At 32.5% G+C, this 24,277-nt stretch overlaps 1 protein-coding gene across 16 annotated transcripts in view; it reads right to left on the bottom strand.

The window, feature by feature from the left end:
• CSNK1G3 (casein kinase 1 gamma 3) overlaps nucleotides 1-24,277 on the bottom strand; it is a 72,704-nt gene that overhangs the window by 30,928 nt on the left and 17,499 nt on the right. For all 16 annotated transcript variants that reach the window (XR_013764790.1, XM_079145810.1, XM_079145811.1 and 13 more), the window contains 2 exons: nucleotides 10,420-10,568; nucleotides 8,474-8,708 (listed from right to left, as the gene is read on the bottom strand). Coding sequence is in view for 15 of the 16 variants with exons in the window: in XM_079145810.1 (XP_079001936.1) it covers nucleotides 8,474-8,708; nucleotides 10,420-10,568 (384 nt within the window). In the remaining variant the exon portion in view is untranslated. The remainder of the gene's footprint in view (nucleotides 1-8,473; nucleotides 8,709-10,419; nucleotides 10,569-24,277) is intronic.

Here is a 24,277-nt window from a genome sequence, read left to right as displayed (position 1 = left end):
GTCATGGTTCAACTTTATTTTTCTCTTTTAAAATCTGATTTCATTTCTCAATTGCCTATAACCTTCCATTTCAATTGAAATTTTAATTCAATATTCAACAACAGAAAAATATTCCTTTTTTCATTAACTTAAATGTATCTCTGTCAAAAAAAAAAAAAAAAAAATACACCAAATGCCTCACTTCGAAGCAGGAAACTTTCTACTACACACATTATGCTTGCTAAAATAAACTTACTACTGCATTTTCTACTAGTATACAAAACAATGAGGCCAAAAGACAACAAAATTCTCTTTGAACAAAATATAAATCATTGCTGTATAAAAATTACTATATGCAAGTAAAACTTTCACTTAATATTTCTAAATTATTAAAATTATTTTCCCTGGCACCCAGAATACATCTTCTGTAAAATTCTCTAGGCTCACATTTTTCAAATTTACTCAATAAAGATGAGTTTTAAAAATATAAGAATACAAATATAAAAGGAAAAAGAAAAAAAAATATTCAAGACAATATGCAGCAAATTGCTCACCAATCCAAAACCTAATCTAGCAATATTGAGACAATTTTAAAATAAGAGAGTTTTCTGAGCAACTGATTCAGTATATGCATTCACTTAATTTTTAAAGAAGTTCTTTCTTGGTATTTCGTTCTCTTAATTTAGATACAGTTTCAGTAAGTATGGCTACCAGGTTAAAAGAAGGAATTCAAAAGAGAAACACAAATAGCTGCCAGAAGTAGGTATATGTACATAATATAAAAAAGTAAGAGAAAATACAGTTGAAGGAAAGACAAAAACCCAAAAAATTTGTTATGAAATACAAATAGCATTTTCTCTACATTTATTTAGATAAAAATATACATCCTAATATTCCTCAACAGATCTCAAGATATATGAGATCATATATATATCTCAAGATATATATATATGAAATAGCAAACGTGCAAAAACTGTTTATCCTGAAATACCAATAAAATATCATTTATGCTTATCATACTGTTTAAAAGAACAAGGAATCATGAAAGGAATTTTTTAAATGTATTTATTTATTTTATATTTATTTATATTTTTAAACTGTTCAAATGTAATTGTAAAATGTAAACATGTGTTTCTAACTAGACAGAGACTCATCAAGGAAAGAAAATTTCAGACCAATATCCTTAATGAACATCGACGCAAAAATTCTCAACAAAATTTTAGCAAATCGCATACAAAAACATATTAAAAAGATAGTGCACCACGATCAAGTGGGTTTCATCCCAGGGATGCAAGGTTGGTTCAACATCAGGAAATCAATAAATGTCATTCACCATATCAATAGACTTAAAGTCAAGAATCACATGATTATTTCAATAGATGCAGAAAAAGCATTTGATAAAATACAGCACCCCTTCATACTCAAAACACTAGAAAAAATAGGGATAGTGGGAACATTCCTTAACATTGTAAAGGCCATTTATGCTAAGCCCATGGCTAATATCATTCTAAATGGTGAAAAACTGAAAGCATTCCCCCTAAAAACTGGAACAAGGCAGGGATGCCCTCTTTCACCACTTCTATTCAACATCGTTCTTGAGATTCTAGCCAGAGCAATTAGACAAACCAAAGAAATTAAAGGGATACGAATTGGAAAAGAAGAACTCAAACTATCCCTGTTCGCTGATGACATGATTATATATTTAGAGGAACCTGGAAATTCCACCAGAAAACTCTTAGAACTCATAAGTGAATTCAGTAAAGTAGCAGGTTACAAGATCAATGCTCATAAATCCAATGCATTTTTATACATAAGTGATGAATCTTCAGAAAGAGAAATTAGGAAAACTACCCCATTCACAATAGCTTCGAAAAAAATAAAATATTTGGGAATCAATCTCACAAAAGAGGTGAAAGACCTCTACGATGAGAACTATACAACACTAAAGAAAGAAATTAAAGAACACCTTAGAAGATGGAAAGATCTTCCATGTTCTTGGATAGGAAGAATTAATATTGTCAAAATGGCCATACTACCTAAAGTGCTATACAAATTCAATGCAATTCCAATTAAAATCCCAATGATGTACCTTACAGAAATAGAGCAAGCAATTATGAAATTCATCTGGAAGAATAAGAAACCCAGAATAGCTAAAGCAATCCTTAGCAGGAAGAGTGAAACAGGGGGTATTGCAATACCAGATCTTCAACTCTACTACAAAGCAATAGTAACAAAAACGGCATGGTATTGGTACCAAAATAAAAAAGGTAGATCAATGGTACAGAATAGAGGACACGGACACAAACCCAAATAAATACAATTTTCTCATACTAGACAAAGGGGCCAAAAATATGCAATGGAGAAAAGATAGCCTCTTCAACAAATGGTGTTGGGAGAATTGGAAATCCATATGCAACAGAATGAAACTAAACCCATATCTCTCACCATGCATGAAACTAAACTCAAAATGGATTAAGGACCTTGGAATCAGACCAGAGACCCTGCAGATTATAGAAGAAAAAGTAGGTCCAGATCTTCAACATGTCAGCTTAGGACCAGACTTCCTTAACAGGACTCCCATAGCACAAGAAATAAAAGCTAGAATCAATAACTGGGATAGATTCAAACTAAAAAGCTTTCTCTCAGCAAAGGAAACTATCAGCAATGCGAAGAAAGAGCCTACAGAGTGGGAGAATATCTTTGCCAATCATACTTCAGATAGAGCACTAATCTCCAGAATCTATAAAGAACTCAAAAAACTCTACTCCAAGAATTCAAATAATCCAGTCGACAAATGGGCTAAGGAAATGAATAGACACTTCACAGAAGAAGATCTACAAGCAATCAACAAACATATGGAAAAATGTTCAACATCTCTAGTAATAAGAGAAATGCAAATCAAAACCACCCTAAGATTCCATCTCACCTCAATTAGAATGGCGATTATCAAGAATACGAGCAACAACAGGTGTTGGCGAGGATGTGGGGAGAAAGGTACACTCATACATTGCTGGTGGGACTGCAAATTAGTGCAGCCACTCTGGAAAGCAGTGTGGAGATTCCTTAGAAAACTTGGAATGGACCCTCCATTTCACCCAGCTATCCCACTCCTTGGCCTATACCCAAAGGACTTAAAATCAGCATACTACAGAGATACAGCCACATCAATGTTCATAGCTGCTCAATTCACAATAGCCAGACTGTGGAACCAACCTAGATGTCCTTCAATTGATGAGTGGATAAAGAAGCTGTGGTATATATATATATATACAATAGAATATTACTCAGCCATAAAGAATGATAAAATTATGGCTTTTGCAGGCAAATGGATGAAATTGGAGAATATCATGCTAAGTGAGATAAGCCAATCTCAAAAAGCCAAAAGAAGAATGATATCACTAATAAGTAGATGATGACACATAATGGGGGGAGGGAAGGGTTAGTGTTAGGTTAGGGAGGGGGGCAAGTATGGAAGAAGGAAGCACTGTATAGAGGGAAAAGAGGGGTGGGAGGGGTGGGGGAAGGGGAAAAATAACAGAATGAATCAAACAACATTACTCTATGTAAATTTATGATTACACAAATGGTATGCCTTTACGCCATGTACAAACAGAGAAACAACATGTATACCATTTGATTACAATAAAGTAAAATAAAAAAAAATAATAAACTGTTAAAACCCTGTTTCCGTAGCTTACAGAACAGATCTCAGGAATTTGGACAATTCACCTAGAAATTAAACGAATCACATCACAAAATGAACTATGGAAATAAGATGCCTTTTTAAAAGCATAATTCTGTGATTCCTCTCCCCTACTCAGAAGACTGAAATAAATTTTCTATAGCATACAAACTTTTCTTAGTAACAGTTACAAAGCAGCTTCTAATTTATTCTTCAAATCCTACTCTCTTTACTCTTGAATAATCAAGTTTAAAAAAAAAGACTTGAATTTCATTTCAAGACTGCTTACCAAAGAGAAATGTATACAGTATTTGCTTAATCTCAAATGACTTCAACAAAAGATATAAAGAGGGGGAGGAGTGATCCAAAGAAAGATTATAAAATGAAGTTCAAAGCAGTTTTTTAAAAATATCTTTAAAAAGATAACCACAAAGAGACATTACACCATACACAAAACAACAATTCAACGTGACAACATTTTTTTAAAAAAAGCTTTCATAAGTAGACTATGGGAAATTCACATATCATCTTAGGCAGTCACTTAACCAAATACCAAATATGAAAAGATGTAAAAGGGAATCACTACATCTGCCTTCTGAACATAAATTGCCTCCTTAATATCAATAGATAAAAGAAAAAGATAGTAAATCCTGAAATGTGATTTTATTCTATTTTTCCACATTAGGAACATTTTTTTCCCTCTTTAAACCTGAAATTGTGTCAATATTCAAAAAGGGGAAATATTTATAAACCCATATAATGTTCCTGTGACCAAATTATCTCTATTTTGAAAAGTTCATGTAAGCAAAGAAGTGCTCAAGAATGAATGAATGAATGAGGTTTAAAAGTAATCACCAAGGCCCAGACAAAGCAGGGAGGGCAGAAGTTAGAAATGCACAAAGTGAAATCAGTTTCTCTGTTCTTTTTTCATTTTAATGACTGTTTCAAAGTCATATACTCCAAATTTAAACTACCACAAAATATTCCATGTGACAGGCACTTCAAACTTACATTATGCTTTAATTCTTCAGCACCTAAACTCATATACCACTTTATGTTACTCTTCATTTATTTTTAAATAGGAATTCATGCAATCTGGCAAACAAATAGGTTTTTCTATTAATATTACCCATTTATGCAAAAATTGAGAAGCAGGGCTTTTATAAAAGAGGGAAAATAAATATCGAAGTTTTTGTTGTTTGCAATACTTGCCAAAGAAATAATTTTTGTTTTCTTCCTGAAAGAGGAGTAAAAAGAGATTACTGCAATAGTTAAATGTCATTTCCCAAGCTCAGAAGGCTTTTACCAACAAGGACAAACAAATCAGACTTGCTTTGCCATTTCTACAAATAGAATGCTATTATACTTACCATTGTTCAGATAAAGAACATTAGGCCATAAGGAAGTTGTGACTTAATGCCTCACAATAAAACAGCGGTGAACCTTTGTTACTTGCTATAAAATAGTCTGTTAACAACTCCCATGAAATGAAAATTTCTCAGACACTGCATATACAAATAAAGGTGTGCCTGGTTTTAATAGAAGGCACAATCCTGAAAGTTGTATCTCTACACAACTATATTTTAAATCTACCACAAAAGTTTGCTATTGAAACTCACCAAAAATATCATCTGAATAAAAATTATGTTTATGATTTTAGGTGTTTGAAACTTACTTTTTATAAAGAAAGACAAACATAATTTTTCGGGTATTTCAAATGTCTGAAAAGAAAAAATACCATGAGCCTACTATTAGGCAGACTGTCAAGAAAGATGCTTTTTAGAACAGACATACATGCAGTATATAGTTAAGTTTGTGGGGAGGATGGTTAGAGAAGCTAAGATCAGAAGTCAGAAGCTGAATGAGATGGCTCCTAAAGTCCTGTCAAGCCTGCTTTTATATTGTAAGGCACTTCTGAACAGTGATTATGGATACATACTAACTGGTTTTTAGGAATAAATATTCACAATGCCTATACTTGACAAGATGTGTATCTAGAATATATAAAGATTCCTACCATGCTTATATTTGACAAAGGACTTATATCCAGAACATATAAGGAACTCCTATAAATCAACAACAAAATGATTAACAAAAGATATATTCAAAAAATTCACAGAAGATATACAAATGGTCAATAAACACATAAAACAGAGCTTCAAAATGTTAAGCACAGGGAAATAAAATACCAACAAATACCATTAGTGCCTAAATGAGAAAGAATGACTGCCAAATGCTGTCGAAAATGGAAGCACTCTCATTTGCTGTTGGTGGAAATATAAAAAAGTGTGAACACTTTGGGGAACTGATTTTCTTTTTCTCTTTTTACATTCTTTTTTTTTTAACTTATTTATTTTTTTTATGTCGAATTGAGGGTGGAAACCAGTGCCTCACACACGCGATGCAAGTGCCTACCACTAAGCCCCAGCCCCAGCTCCTGAATGAGTTTCTTATAAAGCTAAATCACACTTATCATACCACCCAACAATTCTAAGAGAACTTATGCCCACAAAAAACATGCCAAGAATGCCACAAAAATTTTACTTATAATGTCAAAAACTGTTAACAATCCAATTATTTGTCAACATTAAAACATATAGTATGTTTCTGCCATTGACTAGTACTCAGCATTAAAATGAATAAACTACTGATACTTAGAAAAATAAGAATCTCACAGAGATTTTACTGCATAAGAAGACAGATGGTTCCAATTACATGACATAATAGAATCAGCAAAATTAATTTATGGTGAGAAAAATCACATCAGTGCTTGCTTCTGGAGAAGGCAGGGACTGAGAAGAAATAAGAAGGAAGCCTTTAAGGTAACAATAATGTTCTAAATCTTGATAAGGACTATGGGTTACATGGCATGTATTTTCATCAGTACTCTCAAATTCATACATTCAGACATTATGTACTATACTCCATATAAATTTTAAACTTCAATTTTAAGAAGCATTTGTCAATAAAATAAGAATTATAAATATTATAGTCCTAATAAACTTGCTTTACAAAGTGGTATCATTTGGCAGTTTGAAGCTACTTCTGAGTATCACAGGTCTCTAAAAGTGAGTGAAGTTAAAGGAAAATATAAATACAGAAAAGGAAAAAATTATAAATATGGCTCGGGAATACAACTTTGTTGTGATAAATTAAAATCAGAAGTATCAAGTATAAACTTGATGTTTTTAATATGTACTAAAATATGTATGTCATATATATGTGTAGGCATATTTGTGTGTGTATATATATATGTATATGTACATGTACACATATACATACATTTCTTAGCTTTGCTTCAAAAAGAGCATAGCAGCAAAAACAAACCATAGCAATGAGGTTATCCAAGGGACAAATCTTGGTTTCTGAATACCACCAATATTCAGTAAAAGGTACTAGAACTTCTTAAAAAAAATGGCTTGCGATGAGGTTGGAGCAGAGAAATTACAAGATGAATCTGGAAGTATTTTTTGCAACCAGAGAAGGGAAGTGCTCAAAGAATCATGAGAACATGACAAGAGGAACCAGAGAAGGAGCAACCAGTGGCCAAATCTGAGATTTAGAGCATCAAAATAAATAATGATCATAATGCATTCAATATAAAACACATTAAATAAGAACTCATAAATCTATACAGTTGTAAATCAAAAATGAGGGAAAAGGGAAAGTTTGTATTTATGTTTGAATGTAAACTATTAAATATGCAAGGAATGACAAAATTATCTATACATGCTAAATGTAGTGGGTAAAAGTTTAATAAAGACCATATTTACATAATCTCAAAGGTCTATAGAAAAATAATTTTTAATTACAAAGAGGAACTAAGAAGTTTTTAGTGGATAAACTCATCAGATGCCACTCTAAGGAAGTGATCAAATCTACTTAGAACTAGTTGCTTTATGATTAGATCCTGAGCCCCCAATATGATACAATGAGAGCATACCACTTCTATATTTGTATTAAACAGGCATGCCAAAATCTAACTATAAAGAAAAACAGACCCAAATTGAGAACATTCTGTCAAATAGCCTGTGTTCCTCAAAAATATTAAGGTCATAGCTATAAGAAAGGCCAAGGAACTGCTCCACGTAAAAAGACTAAAGTGATACAACAAATTAATTAATTGTAATCCTGGATTAGATACTAGAAAAAAGAAAAGTTACAAAACCCCTGCAATGTTAGTAATAATTTCTATTCTTCTTACAAATAAGAAACTCTCTTAAAAAGTTTAAGAACTTAACCAGAAGTCATACAATTAGGATATAGTTAAGTTGGCATTAGAAGGCAACTAATTCTGCCCCCTCTACAAAACGAGCTTACTGCTTCCCTGGCTAACCATACAGGAGAGCTACGTCTTAAAAAATTCCACATGCGGGGCTAGAGAGATAGCTCAGTCGGTAGAGTGTTTGCCTCGTAAGCACAAGGCCCTGGGTTCGATCCCCAGCACCCAAAAAAAAAAAAAAAAAATTCCACATGCAACAAATCAATTAAAAGTAGGCATTTCCTCATATTCTTTAATAGAATAATCATATGTATCCCACTAACTGTATCCAAGTTGAACATTTCAGGTTACATGAGGGAAAAAAAGACACAATGAATGTAAGGAAATCTGTCATTCATTTACTCCACAGCACTTACTTTAAAAGTATTATTATAATATAAATGAAAGCAAACTCTAGGTTATGTGATAAGTGAAAATTACAATACAAACTATTGTGAAAGGCAAAAAAGGAACCATAATAACAAATATAAATATACTGTGAGCACAGCTGCTAAATTCAAACATCCATACCTTACGAAAGGTACACGTACCTTTTCCTAAATGTGTGTTTATGCTCATATATCTAGCTGTTCCTGTAAGGCTCTTGTGTTCTCTGTAGGGTATATGTTTCTTTGTCTCTGGATCAATATATTCCTTTGCCAAACCAAAATCTATTATATGAATAACTTGCTGGGTTTTGTTTCCTGGTCGTCCTATTAAGAAGTTTTCAGGTTTTACATCTCTGTATATCAAGTTCTTTGAATGGACATATTCCATGCGAGAAATCTGGGTTAAAAAAAAAAAAAAAAGAAGAGGAATTTTATTTTAGGTTTTGATTAATATCAAATAGAGGTAAGAGAGAATTATCCCAATGAAAACAACATAAAAATATTAGAAACTGTTTCAATCCTTTAAAAGCAAGACATCAGTCTATAATTGCTCAAATATATATATTATACACACACACACACACACACACACACACACATACACACACACACACATACATATCCAATTATGATTTTAAATGTTTGCCCTTACTATTAAGGTCACCAGCAAGTCTGACTCAATCAACATTGACAGAGGATACTGTCTCATAAAATCAAAAAGCTTTACTGATTAAAAAAAAACTTAGGCTCAGAAATATAAACAGACATACTTACAAGGTTGCATTATTCTTCCTTAGTTCAGTAAGCAGGCAACTTTTGTTTTTTTCCTGGTACTGAGGATTAAACCCAGGGTCACTCTACCAGTGAGTTACTCTCCCAGCCCTTTTTATTTTTTGAGACAAGGTCTTCTTAATTTTCCCAAGCTGACCCTGACTTTCAGTCCTCACACCCCAACCTTCCAAGCAGCTAGGATTATAGGCATGACCCACTGCACCAAGCTATAATAATCAAGCAACTTCTATAATTATACTAAAGAAACTTAAGTGTTTAAATTGTTCAATAAATACAAGAGTATTTCTTTTTCTTTATAACATGCTTATATTTTTCTAGGCATTAAACTCTTAAAAATAAGATCTTGAAACTAAAAAATTTTGGAATCCAAATCTTCTAATAATATATTACACTTATATTAACGGTTTTACGGGCCCTCAAATAATATTTAATATACAAATTCACAAAATAAAACACTACAAATAAGAAAATTTAAAAGCTGTTTCACTTAATAATGATCATGATTAATGATACAATGCAAATATATAGTCACGCAGTCCATTCTAGTTTGTTTATTACTTTAGAATATGTAATATATAACATTCCAATATCTAAGCTTTTAATTAACAATATGTATATGAGCATATTCCAGGTCACGAAACATTCTTTCAGTACATGCTTTTTACTAGCTACATATTATTTTATGGCTATTAATAATTTACCCAACTTATCTTGTTGATTCTGCACATTTGGTTGCTTCCCATTTTTTATTATCAATTTTTGCACATAAAACTTTAAATATATCTGAACACTTCCATATGATAAATTTGGAGAAGCAGAATTAATAAGTCATAGAATAAAAACAATTTTAAGACAACTATAGCATACTAATATTGGTATTTATTTCAAAATTGTCTTAACATCATCCTCTGAATTGCTTTCCCATAGGTTCCCTGAAATTTAAATAATTAGTAAGACTCTCGCTAGTTTGTTTCTTATTAGTCCATTAAAGTCTATTACCAAGAATCCAAGTTTCTGAGGGGACTATTTCAAAGTGTTCACCTTATACAAGAAAAGAGTGCCAGAAACAACTAACATCTCAAAGTGAACATTATGTTTTTAAAGATATCAATTTTCATACAACTAAGTGCACTTGACAGTTATTTTATGTTATATCCATCCTAGAAAGACCATATGAAAAGTAGAAACATTTGTATCTGGTAAGTCAAATGCTCCTAAGATAATATCACAAAACTTCAATATAACTTTTCATTTAAAATTTGTGATCAACAAAACATAATTTTTCAAACAACTCCAAAACACCCTGCTTTACTTACCAGTTGTATAGCTATCATGAGAACTGTTTTAAGAGAAAATGTTCTGTCACACAAGTCAAACAAGTCTTCCAAACTAGGTCCCAGCAGTTCCAGCACCATAGCATTGTATTTACCACAAGGGCCAAAATAGTAAACTTGAGGTATACCATCTAGAGGAAAAGAAAAGTCATTTAATAATTTCATCATCTTAAGCTTTTCTTCCTGAAAAATCAGTAAACAATTTTTTTTTTAATTTTATAGTTCTGAGAACTATAGCATCTTTACCTTTTCCAGATATTCAGTAAACTCTTCTTGACTGAACTTCTATGCCCTTCCTACACCTTCTCTTTGGTGTTTACATTGTAGCCTGGTTATAACGCTACTGCATCTGAATTATTGAAAGACATTATAAATAGTACTTTATTGTCTGTCTCTCCTCCATCTCATATATTGAGCTTTCTTAGCGTTACATTTCCAGGGCCTACAGAAATGCTCAGAACATAGGAAAAATCCCATTTTTAATGAACAAGGGAGTCACTATTGTCTTTAATAACCCTATAACAGGCATACTGCTAAGATGACCCACCAGAATTTCCATCATCTGGTGTACAAGCCCCTTCCCTTGAATGTGGGCATAATTCCTAGGATTTCACACTAATATTCTAGCTAGGTTAAGTTTGCTTATGTATACACACACATGCACACAAATAAAACTAAGGTCCCTATCAGCTGGCATTCAGTCAATCAAAAGGCAGAGTATCTTGATGGGTCCGACCTAATCATGTGAATACTTTAAAAAGCTCTAGAATCATAGATACCGTAAAGAGCACAGAGAGGCTCTCCTGATGACCTTAAGAAAGTAAACCACTCCTGCTGACCTTAAAGAAATGAATCATATTGTTGTGGAGAGTCATATGCCAGCGGGGGTTAGGGGGGAGTCTGTAGCAAATGAGGGCCTCAATCCTATAAGCAATGACAAACTGAATTCTGGCAAAAAACATCAAGCTTCTTAGGATGTTGTGTGAAAGATAGAAAAATTACACAACATATTTCACATTTCTACACCTTCATCTTTACTTCTAAGTAAACCTGTAAAAGTTTTGATGAGGGGTAAATGAACTTCTTTCTATTATGCACATACCAAAGACATGCTTGTGGCTGACGTGAGTTGATAATGTTGTGCAAAGTACAGTTGTCACCAACTCATTTCTCTATGGTCTATAATGAAATAAACATTTTTATATATGATTAATTCTGTAAACGGATGCATGTTCAAAAGATCTATAATGCAGAGATACCTATGATGTCCTCTAATCTTAATCTAACCTATTTTAGATATTTTAATGTTTTCCTTTTAGGGAAAACATTTAGAATAGTACAGAAAAAGGGCTGGGGAGATAGTTCAGTTGGTAGAGTGCTCGTCTTGCAAGCACAAGGCCCTGAGTTCAATCCCCAGCACCGCAGGGGGAAAAAAAAAGAATAGTACAGAAAAATACTTCATGATATTTTCATGTAAAGTTATACAATTTTTCAAACATAAGCATAAAATTTGTTATACCTTCAAACCAAACATTTTAATCTAGGATTTCAATTTGATCTGTTTCTTCAATCTATTTTTATGTGGCCCTTAAACACATATACAAAAAAAAAAAAAAAAAAAAAAATTTATCGCTAATAAAGCAATAAAAATACTCTGGGTTTAAAAAAAAAAAAAAAAAAAAAAAAAAAAAAAAAAAACAGCAGGCTTAGAAGAGTTCCAAATCAGATGACAATCCAGGCTCTCAACTTGATCTCAGCTTTGTGAGATTCAAATGATGATCCAGCTATGCCATGCCTGGACTCCTGACCCATGGAAATTGTGAAATAAGACAGACCCTTGTTTTAAGATACTGAGTTAGTAATAATTCATTATGTAACCATACAAAATAACACATACTCCAAACATAAAGTCTAAATGCCCAGAATTCATCTGTATTTTAAAAGCAGATTTCCAATAATCTAACATATAGCAAGTGATCAATTTACCTCAACAACCCATTTATCTACTTATTTATCACATGAAAAATGAAGTTCTTCCATCATAATGTCTGAAAAAAATTCAAACAATTTTTCCTAGTAACTTTCAAAGGGAGAAAACTCTTTCTAAAATATAAATAAAATTTCTAAAATTTCCCCTCATTTTAATAAGGAATTTGGGAAACAGTTTAATTCTTGTTGATGACCCTATCATTTTGAATATAAATTATTGCAGCAGCAGAATAGAAAACTCCAGGATAACTAGCTAGCACCACACCTGACACCACCATCTTAGTATAAACCACTTCTACAATAGCCATTCTAAACATATGTGTTAAATCTACCCTATGAAAAAGCACAAAGTTTCAGAAATAGTAAGAGACTCACTAGTTTCTTCCAATTCTGATATCTTATTTTTACTATGCATATAACATTAATAGTCTGAAACTCATAATCAAGACTTATAAACAGCTCTTGGCTACCAAGCTTTTAAAATTCTTTCCACAATGCTTTTTCTCCCACTCCATGCCACTGAATGTTATCAATTTTTATGCTGTCAATTTAACAACCTCTGATAACTCCTTTCCACTTTTTAGTTTATTGCTTCTGATCTGTAGAAACAAGGAAACAAGATTATCAAAGCTTGCTACAACCATATGTAGAATTTAAAATAAACAGGTTTTGAAGTTCTTTAATTAAAGGAATATATAAAAGGTCTTCTCTATTTCCTTCTGAGTCACCACTTAATTCCTAATAAAGTTGTTGAGCAATGATCTCTGAATAAGGTAACTATAGACTTTTGATTTATTAAATGACTGGATTTTTTTCAAATGTTTTTAAAGATTCCTAAAAATGGAAAACCGCTTTAAGAAGTCTCACCGTTTTGGTAGATTTGGGGATTTTTTTTTCCTTTTTTTTTTTTTTTTTTGTGGTGCTGGGGATCGAACCCAGGGCCTTGTGCTTGTAAGGCAAGCACTCTACCAACTGAGCTATAACCCCAGCCTCACTGTTTTAATTAAGTCAATAAGTGCTTACTGAACATCTATGACATTCTTATAGATGGAAATTATATACACAAAATGAAAAAGATACCATGACTAATGGTTTAATACAGGATCACAGGTTGGGTTAATATTTAAAAAACCACCAAAGCTACTAATTATAATAATAGAACAAGTATGAAAAACCATAAGATCTTATTTTAGTATTTTTAGTTGTAGATGGACACAATACTTTTATTTTATTTATTTTATTTTTATGTGGTGCTGAGGAGCGAACCAGTGCCTCACATGCTAGCTCGGCAAGCACTCTATCACTGAGCTATAAGCCCAGTCCATAAGATCTTAACAGATGTAAAAAAAGTGATAAAACTCTCAGCAAAATTTAAATATAAATTGTCTAAATCTGATAAAGGGCATCTATGAAAAACTGTAAGCTAACATTATACTTAGTGGTGAAAGACAATGCTTTCCATTAATGACTTAGAGCAGGATAAGAATATCCATTTTCATATCTTCTATTCAACACTGCTTTAAATAAAAATTATAGGTGGCCACTGTTTGGAGGCCAGACTCCTACAACAGGTCCAAAATGAATTACTAAAAATCAAAATGGAGTCACCTGTGCTAAAGTTCAATGTCACCAAGAAACCAGGAGAAATGAGAGATAACAACCAAATTTCCTAAAGGCTAATTTCAACCAGAATGATAATGATAATGCTTTAGTCCTTACAAAAAAGAAGCAGCCTTAAGTAATCTCAAGGTTTTTATTTGTTCAGCCTTTCTAGGGATTGAACCCAGGGGCTCAGCATGTTAGGCAAGCACACTACCACTGAGCAACATCTCCAAATCCGTTTTAAAATTTTATTTTGATACAGGGTCTCACTAAATGGCCCATGTTGGCATCAAACTTGTGATCCTCTTTCCATACGCTCCAGCCTCCAGAGTAGCTAGGATTACAGGTGTGTGCCACTGCCACTGGCTCAGTAAACCCTGTTATGTTTCTATTGTTCTATCTTTTTGTCCCCAGAGCCCTACAACGAAAATAACTTTGAAATGACCAATCCACTTTTTGTCCTTTGTTTCTGCTTTTTTTTTTTTTTTTTTTTTTTTCAGCCCTTCTCTTTTACAACCCAACTCTTCTGTTCGGCTCTTCAGAACACTTTATTCTGTTTTATGGAAAGAAGTATGCAGGACTATGGAATCAAAAATAAAGCCAATTAAGATCTTTACATTATCCTGTTATAATTGCATTCCTTGAAAAGTGAAATAAAACAAATAAAAAGCATTCTTGAAAATGCACACAGAGGGTTGGGGATGTAGCTCAAAGACAGAGCACTTGCCTAACAAGTACAAAGCCCTGGGTTCACTCTCTGATGCCTAAAAGAAAAAAGTAAAAGCAAAAGAGGATATACAAAGAGACCCTATTACTTGAAGGACGACTTCAACAAAATTATTTTTTGCCAATAATAAAATTCAAACTTTCAAGCAATAATTAGAGTTTTGCAAAATTTGTATCTACCAAGGTGGTTTTAACAGCTTCCCAACTTAAACAATTGTTCTGAAGAAATCGTGGTGATATTAACTATTATGATTTAATTTGAGTCATAAAACATCAATATTTGAAATATATGTATAACTCAGTGACAAAGAGTCCCAAAAGACAATGCACATAGTTATATGCATGGATAAGTAGTCCAAAGTACAATGGATTTTCATATAAGCAATTAGGAAAAAATTTTTGATAAGATTTCTCACTCTACCTTACAACTGACTTTTAAGAAACCACCACTTTTCAAGTTTTGGTATAGTATCAAACAGTATACATGACTTAAAGACTTATTAGTCAAGATTGACAAATCATGGGTTAAAATGTCGGCGAGATTATAAAGTGAGTTTGGAGGAAAACTACCCTATTATCTTTAAAGTTAGCATAAGTATGCATACAATGATTTTTAAGTTGCATTGTTCCTTGGAGTTGAAAAAAAGAACTGGCGAATACCTAAATATCCACAAATGCTGGACTAATTAAATAAATGAATTACATCAAACCCATTCTGTAGAATACAATACAGTCTTTATCTTCATAGATAACTGTGAAGAACAAAATCCTGCTATTTACATCTTATAATACTACTATTAAATGAGTTATTTATAAATACAATCCAGTATTACATTTTAAATAAGAGATTAAATTAATGAGTTTTATATGTGTATGTGTATACATGAATTCAAAATATCCTAAGAGAAAACTAAGAGATTACTGAAAGTACAGGTGGGGTTTCCTTCATTTTCATTTATTAATTTTTTTTGGAGTTTTTCCAAGTTTTTATGAAGAACATACACTATTTTTGCAATAAGAAAAATAACTGCACATTTTAAAAATTCTTCCAGGATCACAAAGAAAAACTTGAATGGGAAAAATATTTAGGCAAACTCTTAATTTTATTTCCCAGAACAAGTCTGAACAAACTCTTCGCACAGAGCAAACAAATTAAATTGCTAAGACTTAGGAAATGGTGCAAGTAACAAACTGGGTTTGGAGTCCATGGTACTCCAAACATAAGCATAAACAAAACAAAACTACCACAGAAACCTTAAGTATGACAGGCAAGATCACAATACAGGTTTATTTTGGAAGTGGGAGAGATGAAGGAAAAGAGGAGAGAGAGATGAGAATGGCCCAGAAAAAGGCTCAGAAACAACAAGTTTATATTTTTTTAATTTCTAATGTGGGAAATAGCAACAGATATAACCCACAACAATGAAAGCTCTCTGAGATCCTCAAAAAGTGTAAGCATATAAAAGGCTCCTGAAGCCAGGTACAGGGGTGCACAAATGTAATTCCAATGACTCAGAAGGCTGAGGCAGCAGGATCTCAAGAGTAAGGCCAGCCCTCAGGAATTTAGTGAGGTCCTCAGTAACAGCGAGACTCTGCCTCAAAAATTAAAAGTGTAAAGGACAGGGGATGTAGCTCAGTGGTAAAGGACCCCTGGATTAAATCCCCAATATAAATAAATAATAAAAGAATCCTGAGACCCAAATTTTTGAGAACTGCTGTCCTAGCTGTAAGCTAGGACAAATAAGTACAGTGAGTTACAGACTTGGCAAGAATCCTTTTGTTAAGGTATCACAATACCTACATTTAGTTATGAAATTTTATCAATTAACCCAAATAAAAGAAATAAGTCACCTTAATGGAGACTTAATGGAGAAAGAAACAACAGTAATATCTATGACAATTCTATTTACACATTTAGAAATTATTCTAAAATTCAGAGATAAAAAATAACATCACTTACAAACAAGTAAACATTTAAATGCTACATAAATTGAATTTAGTTTATTATCCTTTTGGGGTCTAAATAATTATGGAAAAAAATTACTATCATTCTTATACAACTCCAATGCACAATGTTATAAGCCTTTTCTTCTTGCAACATGCAATAGTATATTTAATACAAAAGTAAATATGAAATTATATTTCTCATGGTTTTATATAGTCTATATTTTTATTACATAATTTTTTTTAATGATTCAGTATTTAAGAAAAGTTAAGGGCTGGGGATATAGCTCAGTTGGCAGAGTGCTTGCCTCCCAAGCACAAAGCCCTGGGTTCAATCCCCAGTACCACAAAAATAAGTAAATAAATAAATATTACAACAGCAACCCAGGCCAGCACAAGCCTTCAACACTGGGCCTCTGAGAACACTTAAGAAAAGTTAAGTCTTTCATTACCATTTAGATACCCTATTCAAAAGAATGTTTTTTTTTTTTTTTTTTTTTAAGATTCTTCTTGGTTAATCACTGAAAATACAACACACAACTGTCCTAATGACTATACTATATAAACCAAACGTCTTTTTATTGACAATGCGTAAGATTCTTTTAAATGTACAAATTCTCTGTAAACTACCACTTTGACAGAAAAACTTCAAACGCTTTATTATGAAATCCATCCCATAGTATCAATGGACATGTATATTTACATATAAATTAGCCAATTCTAGCAACAAAACCTACAGAAATTCCCACAGACTTCTACAAAGAATTAGAAATATTACATATTTTCAAAACATCTTGTAAAAACAGTTCAGCTACAACAAAGAAACTCTAAGAATTTGCTACATAAACTATTGATTATCTAGGCTTGAGTATGTTTACATAATGACTAATGCATTCCTATAGTACTCTTCATCATTTTAGGTAATACTAAAATACAACAGACATTATTCCAATTATTTATGTTCATGCTTTTTACAATATTTTAGTTTTCTCAAACAGAAACTTATAAGATACAGAGACAGAACAAAATGTTTATAATGTGGTTCTAGAAATTTTATCAGGCAACACTGAACAAAATGAAGTTTAGGTATTACTGAAAATGTTTATAAGGCTTGTACTATTACCCACAATTCTTCTCAAAAGTGAGTAATATGATAAAATTTCCATACATAATTATTATGGTTTGGATGTAAGGTGTTCCCAAAAAGTGTAAGACAATGCAACAAGGTTTAGAGAAAAAATGACTGGGTTATGACAGCCTTGAACCAATTAATCACCTGATGGGATTGAGTGGTAACTGAAGGCAGGTGGAGTGTGGCTCGAGGAGGTGGAGCATTAGAGGCCTGGTTTTGGGGTATATATTTTGTATCTGGTCAGTGGAGTCAGTCTCTCTGCTTCCTGATCATCATGTAAACTGCTTCCCTGTGCCACACTCTTCTGCCATGATGTCATGCCTCCCCTCAAGCCCTAAAAATGGAGCCAGCTGTCTTGTACTGAGACCTCTGAAACCGTGAGCCCCTGAATAAACTTTTCCTCCTCTGCAGTTGTGCTGGTCGTGTCTTTCAGTCACAGCAGTGAAAAAGCTAATTAAAACAAATATGGAATTATCAACATTCTTTTAATTAATAGAAAGAACAAATAGTCTTGAAAAAAATAAACAGAATTGTCCAAAACATGTATGGAGGGAACCAAAGTAAAACATGCATGAACACAAAAATCTTGATTTTTTTTAGCAAGACACAAATCAAGGCGGAGTAAAATTGATATGTAAAGAAGAAAGCGAGGTTTCTCTAACACCTCTGAGAAGGCAATACTATAAAGATATAATTTTTAAAACAGCCACTGCTGCTATCATTTAATTATTACTTTGAACTACACAGTTCAAGGAACCTCAAAAAGTCAGGTTACTCACTTAAGAAACTATGATTTTATGTTTGCATGACCTTGAGGAGTATTTTAATATCATTTCTATAGTCAGAGATTTACCAAGAATCTTTACTTCCTCAAATAAGAAGTAACTTATGACAGAAAAAGTTATTTTACTTTCTATGATAAAGATATTAATAAAGAAATTCCAAGGAATGAATTAATTGACAAGTTTCTGCCCATATAGCCTACTTTAACTTTCTGATGTCAAAGAAATATTTTAATATAAAGAAGCATTACTCAGAATCACAGATCTTCAAAACAAACCTTCACATGAATTTCAAAATATTTTCCACACATTTTCACATAACATCAATAATTCAAATGCATTTTAAGCAAATAAGAAACAAAACTGATTATAACAAAGTCTTTCTCTGGAAAGTAATGATCTTCAGATGGTTGAATTATACAGTTCAGAAAAGTTTATATAAACCTTAATAAAGTTTTTATTACGTTTTTATATGACTTTAATAAAGCTTTAATATAAAACCTTCTGCATATTAACTTGGTTTATCATTTCCACTAATTTAAATACTAGCATCAATTTTTTTCTTTCTATCTCTAGTTCACTAAAATCAAGAGTTAAATGTATCTAATTAGAGGATAATACAAAAAAAAGTTAAAATAAATAAAATCTGAAATGGTATTATTTATCCAAAGCTGAAATAAACACAAATTTAATGATACTACAATTTCACATTAAGATTAAAATGTCCATTGTGTAGACAGATATGAAGGGTGGGAAGGGGGCAGGGGAAGGAAAGATAATAGAATGAGACAAACATCATTACCCTATGTACATGTATGATAATGAAAATGGTGTGACTCTACTTCATGTATAACCAGAGAAATGATAGTTGCACTCCATCTGTGTGCAATGAATTAAAATAAAAAAATAAAAAACCAAAAAAAATCTAGTTTTAAATATATGATCCCAGACGTGACAAGGCTACAGAAAATGTGAATATTACACATCACAAATTTACATCTAATGAAAAAAATCTATTTTCCTCATTTAACAATTTATCATTTCAACTATTTGCCAAGGAAGTACAATTGGTATTCATTTTACTCAGTTCCAAGAAGGAAAAGGTCAAAATATCATTATCACTATCCTCAACATAAACAAATAATAACATTATATAGATAAAAGTATATTTAAAATAATATCTGACCAAAGTAAAAGCTGTTTTTTTGGAGAGGAACAAACAGATGTCGGCAAATGCTCTTCAAAGCAGGTGACATTTAGCTGGGTGTTAAAGAAGGAAGGCATTCGCTAGGAAAGAAAGATATTCCAGAAAGAACACAGACATGTGAAATAATAACAAGATCTATTCAGTGAATAATAAATTGCATGTGACTAAAAAGTAGATAGTAGAAAGAAGAAATATGGCCTCTATGCTAAATGATGAACTCATATGAAGAGGTGGAAGAAAGAAGGAGGTTAGATGTACAAAAGGAAGTCAATTCAAAGAAAATTGACAATGGAGACAGAGAGAACGAAATCAAGAAGAGATTCTATGAGACAGACTTGACAGAACGTTTGACTATCCCAACAAGCCAAAATCACAGAGGAGACTAACATTTCAGCTTGAATGGATGTGCAACTAATAAAATTTGGTAATCCAGAAGACCAAGCAGGTCTATTGGAAGAGAGAAAAATGATTGGAAGGCGAAAAGAAGGGTTCAGTTCTAGGTATACTGAACTTCTGATTCCATAGGAATATTTGTGCATAAAGGAGACAAAGAATTGGAAGTTGTCTTCATACAGAAGATCATTTCATCCTCTCCTCCCTTCCTCCTATTACAAAAGATCCTAGATTATAAGAAGAAAATCACACACTTTAAGGACAGGAGCCTGGTTCTTTATTTTGAGCAGTTATGCCAATCGTACAATTGCCTGCCCCACAACTCCTTATTTATTTTTCTTACATAACATCATTTTACTTGTTTAAGCAACTTGTGTCACAAATTTTGTCCCTAACAGTCAAATTCATTCCTACCCAACACAAAGGACCCCATAGCTTCATCCTTACTCTTCTACTCTTGTCCACCCTTGTACTCTCCCAAGAAGATCTCATATATTCCCTCGGCTTTCAAAACCATCTCAGTGCTGATGATTCCCAAATCTAATTCATTTTACTTAGTGAATGCTAAGTAGATGTGACAAAACAAGATTATTTAGTACATAAAATTTGCTATCACAGAAAGTAACAATGGGATAAATCAGTATTCTCATCCTAGCTAAAGCTAAGTAATGTAAGAGCCAGCCCTTCACATGCACAGTGAAAATAAGTTGCAAAATACTACTGAAAATATATAACAGGTTAAGTAAATAAATAAGAGAAAAAGAGGGATGTTTCCAGGGAAGCTGGGCAAAAGGAAAGCGAGACAGATAAACTTACAGGAAGATTAAAACCCAACCTGACAGAACCAGACATATTGTTTATTTTTTCACAGATACCTCACTAATAATTCTAAATAAATCTTTCCTTTATTCTCTATTGTGCCAAAATATCCACAACATAAAATTTATCATTTTAACCATTTCAATATACAGTTCAGTGGCATTAAATACATTCACACTGTTGTATATCTATCACCATTATCAATCTCTAGAAATTTTTCATCATCTTAAACTAAAACACCCTTTAAACAATAATTTCCATTTTTATTCTCCCCATAAGCGCCTGAAAACCACCATTATAGTTTCTGTCTCTATGCATCTGTCTACTCTAGTACCTCAAGAAAGTGGAATCATGAGGTATTTGGTCTTTTGTGACTGGCCTCTACCACTCAGCATAACATCCTCAAGGTGCATCTATATTGTAACATGTCTCAAAAACTTCCTTTTGAAGGCTGAATAGTATTCCACAGAAATTATGCACCACAGTTTGTTTATCCATTTTTCTATCTATGGATATCTGACTTGCTTATATCTTTTGGCTACTGTAATACTGCTATGAACATGGGTGTACAATAATCTGTTGCAGTCCCTGCTCTCAATTCTTTTACGTATGTATCCAGAAGTAGCATTTCTAAATCAAATGGTATTCTAATTTATTGAGGAACCATCACAGTTTTCCATGGTGGCTGCATCATTTTACAATTCCTACCATTAATGTACAAGAATTCCAATTTTCCATAACTACACTAATACCTGCTGTTTTCTGGTTTTATTTTTGTTTGCTTAGTTGCTATACTTAAGTGTATAAGGTTCTGAGTTGCATTTCCCTAATTATTAGTGATAATGAGTTCAAGTTCCTTGCCCATTTTTGAATTGAGTTTTCTATTTCTGTTAAGTTTTAGGAATTATTTATATATTCTGCATATAGATTAAGTGTATCTTTAATATATTTTTAAACAGAATGCTAGTAAGCAAGTTATCAAAAATAATAATGTACCACATAAGATTTATATTTTAAATTATTTGAAATGGCTCATATATGTTTAAGAAAAATCTGAAAATATAATCATTCCAGCTGTCAATTCCACAATAAAATTGTTTGAGTCACCAGTTCTCCCAATTAAGCACTCTTGCTATTCTACAAGGTTCACATGGGTACTTATAAAGTGTTTAAGTTCGCAACTGATAGAAAATACAAAAAAAAAGTAGTCAAAATTCATGTGATTCATGAAATACTCAAAAATAACATAACTGTCATAGTTTCATAGCCACTATGATGTATATCTTCTGGCAAACATTCACATTTTAATCTATGGAAGTAGTACCATGGCACCAGGGAGCCTAAATACTCCTTAAGTATAAAGGTTACCCTATATAGGGTGGTACCTGCATCTGTGCTATACTGCAGTCCAGTAGTATTTGAGTGCTAAAATATATATGGATGGATTGGTGGATGTTTCATTTTTATTATAACTACCTCTTTATTATAACTACCTCTGACATAATTGAAAGTTAAAATGGACAAATATTAAGATAATAAAAGTATACTTTTACTCGGTACAACTAAATTCCAAACTGATTCATTCATTCTTATGAAATTAAACCATTCAATCCATTTTCCAAATGGAATAGTTCCATCAGTAGATAGAACTATGTGTTTTTATCTTCAAAATACCCAATCCCCCTTCTAATAACACCACAATTTCCCAATAGGCAACCACTGTTCCCAGTCTCTGTTCCTGATGTTCAGGTAGCTCCTGAATGTGCACATGACATAACTTTGGGCAATCAAATTCATGGTGATTCAATCAAAGGAATGCATGGGACTCAATATAAAACAGTAAAGTTTAATCCTAGCACTTTTGTTGGAGAATTTTTAGAAAAAAAAGATGTTTTTATAATTGCTAAGCCTAGACTATGGTGGCTACCTTTGCCATCTTATAAGCAGAGCCAACCAAACAGTGAAGCTTATACATACAAAGAAAGGCAAATCATAAAGAGTCAAGATATTAATGACAGTGTTTGAAACCCTGAATAAAGCAATGTCCTATACTGTAGGTGATCCTTGAAATTCCAGCATATATGTCAATAAGTTTGTGTTTTTCCTTTTCTACTTAGCTTCTTACCTGATAGTCCCAACTATGTATGGATTTACATGCAATTAGTTTTATCCCCATAACTGAAATCCTATTTGTCAGTGATAATTCTGATAACTGAGGTCCTGCTACAGTGTGGATATGGAGTGTCTTCCAAAGGCCCATCTATTAAAGGTTCGGTTGCCATGCTCTGGCACTACTGGAAGATGGTAAAACCTTTACCATGGGGCCTAGAAGAAGAAAGTTAAGTCAACAGAGGTGCGTCCTTGAAGGGGATATTAAAACCCCCATCTCTTCTTATCTTTATCTTTGTATCCAAGCTGCCATAAGTTGAACAGAACTCCTCCACCATCTACAGGAGTAGATGTACTGCCATGGCACAGACCCAAAGCATCAGGGTTAATCAACTATGGACTGAAACCATAAGCCAAAATATATATTTCCTCCCTATAAATTGATTATCTCAGGTGTTCTGTCACAGCAACATCAAAGGCTAACAAAGGACTGTTTGTATCAGACGTAAAAATGCATTGTACAAAGTCTATTTTCGGGTAGGGGATGTAGCTCAGAGGTAGAGTGTTTGCCTAGCAGGTGCTGAGCCCTGGGTTCAATCCCCAGTAACACAAGCCCTTAAAAAAAAAAAAAAAAAAAAGGCGGGGGGAAGGAAACATAGTAGTAGTAGTTTATAGTGTTAGATGCTTTAACACTTTAACACAAAATTTCAAACTTATCGTTCCTGCAACGACTCGTTTGTAAAGTTTACTCTTAGAAAAAAAAAAATGAAACTCTGTGCCATATGAAGAAATGAATAGCTCTACCAAGCAGAACATAAACAAGCTTACAAAATAATACGTGAAAAAATTCCATCATATTAAATCTGGGGAAACAAAATGCCCGACCTATATTATATAAGAAACTGTACAAGTAAAATTATTATAATTAGAAGAATAAGAGTACACAAAACTAGAGCTGTGAGAAGTTTTAACATAGAGGAAATATATAGTAGAAAATGTTGGCATTAATTTTTTCTAATGACACAAAATATTCATTTTCACTTGAATTCAAAGTTTATATAAAAAGACACTTGTGTTTCTCAGAGTTACTGTAACAAGTTAATAAAAGATTGATGGTTTAAAACAACAGAAATGTAT

Source organism: Sciurus vulgaris (assembly GCF_902686455.1).
Source record: "Sciurus vulgaris genome assembly, chromosome: 6".
Classification (NCBI taxonomy): domain Eukaryota; kingdom Metazoa; phylum Chordata; class Mammalia; order Rodentia; family Sciuridae; genus Sciurus; species Sciurus vulgaris.
The sequence above is the reverse complement of the archived record's forward strand: the minus strand, read 5'-3'. Positions and strand labels throughout refer to the sequence as shown.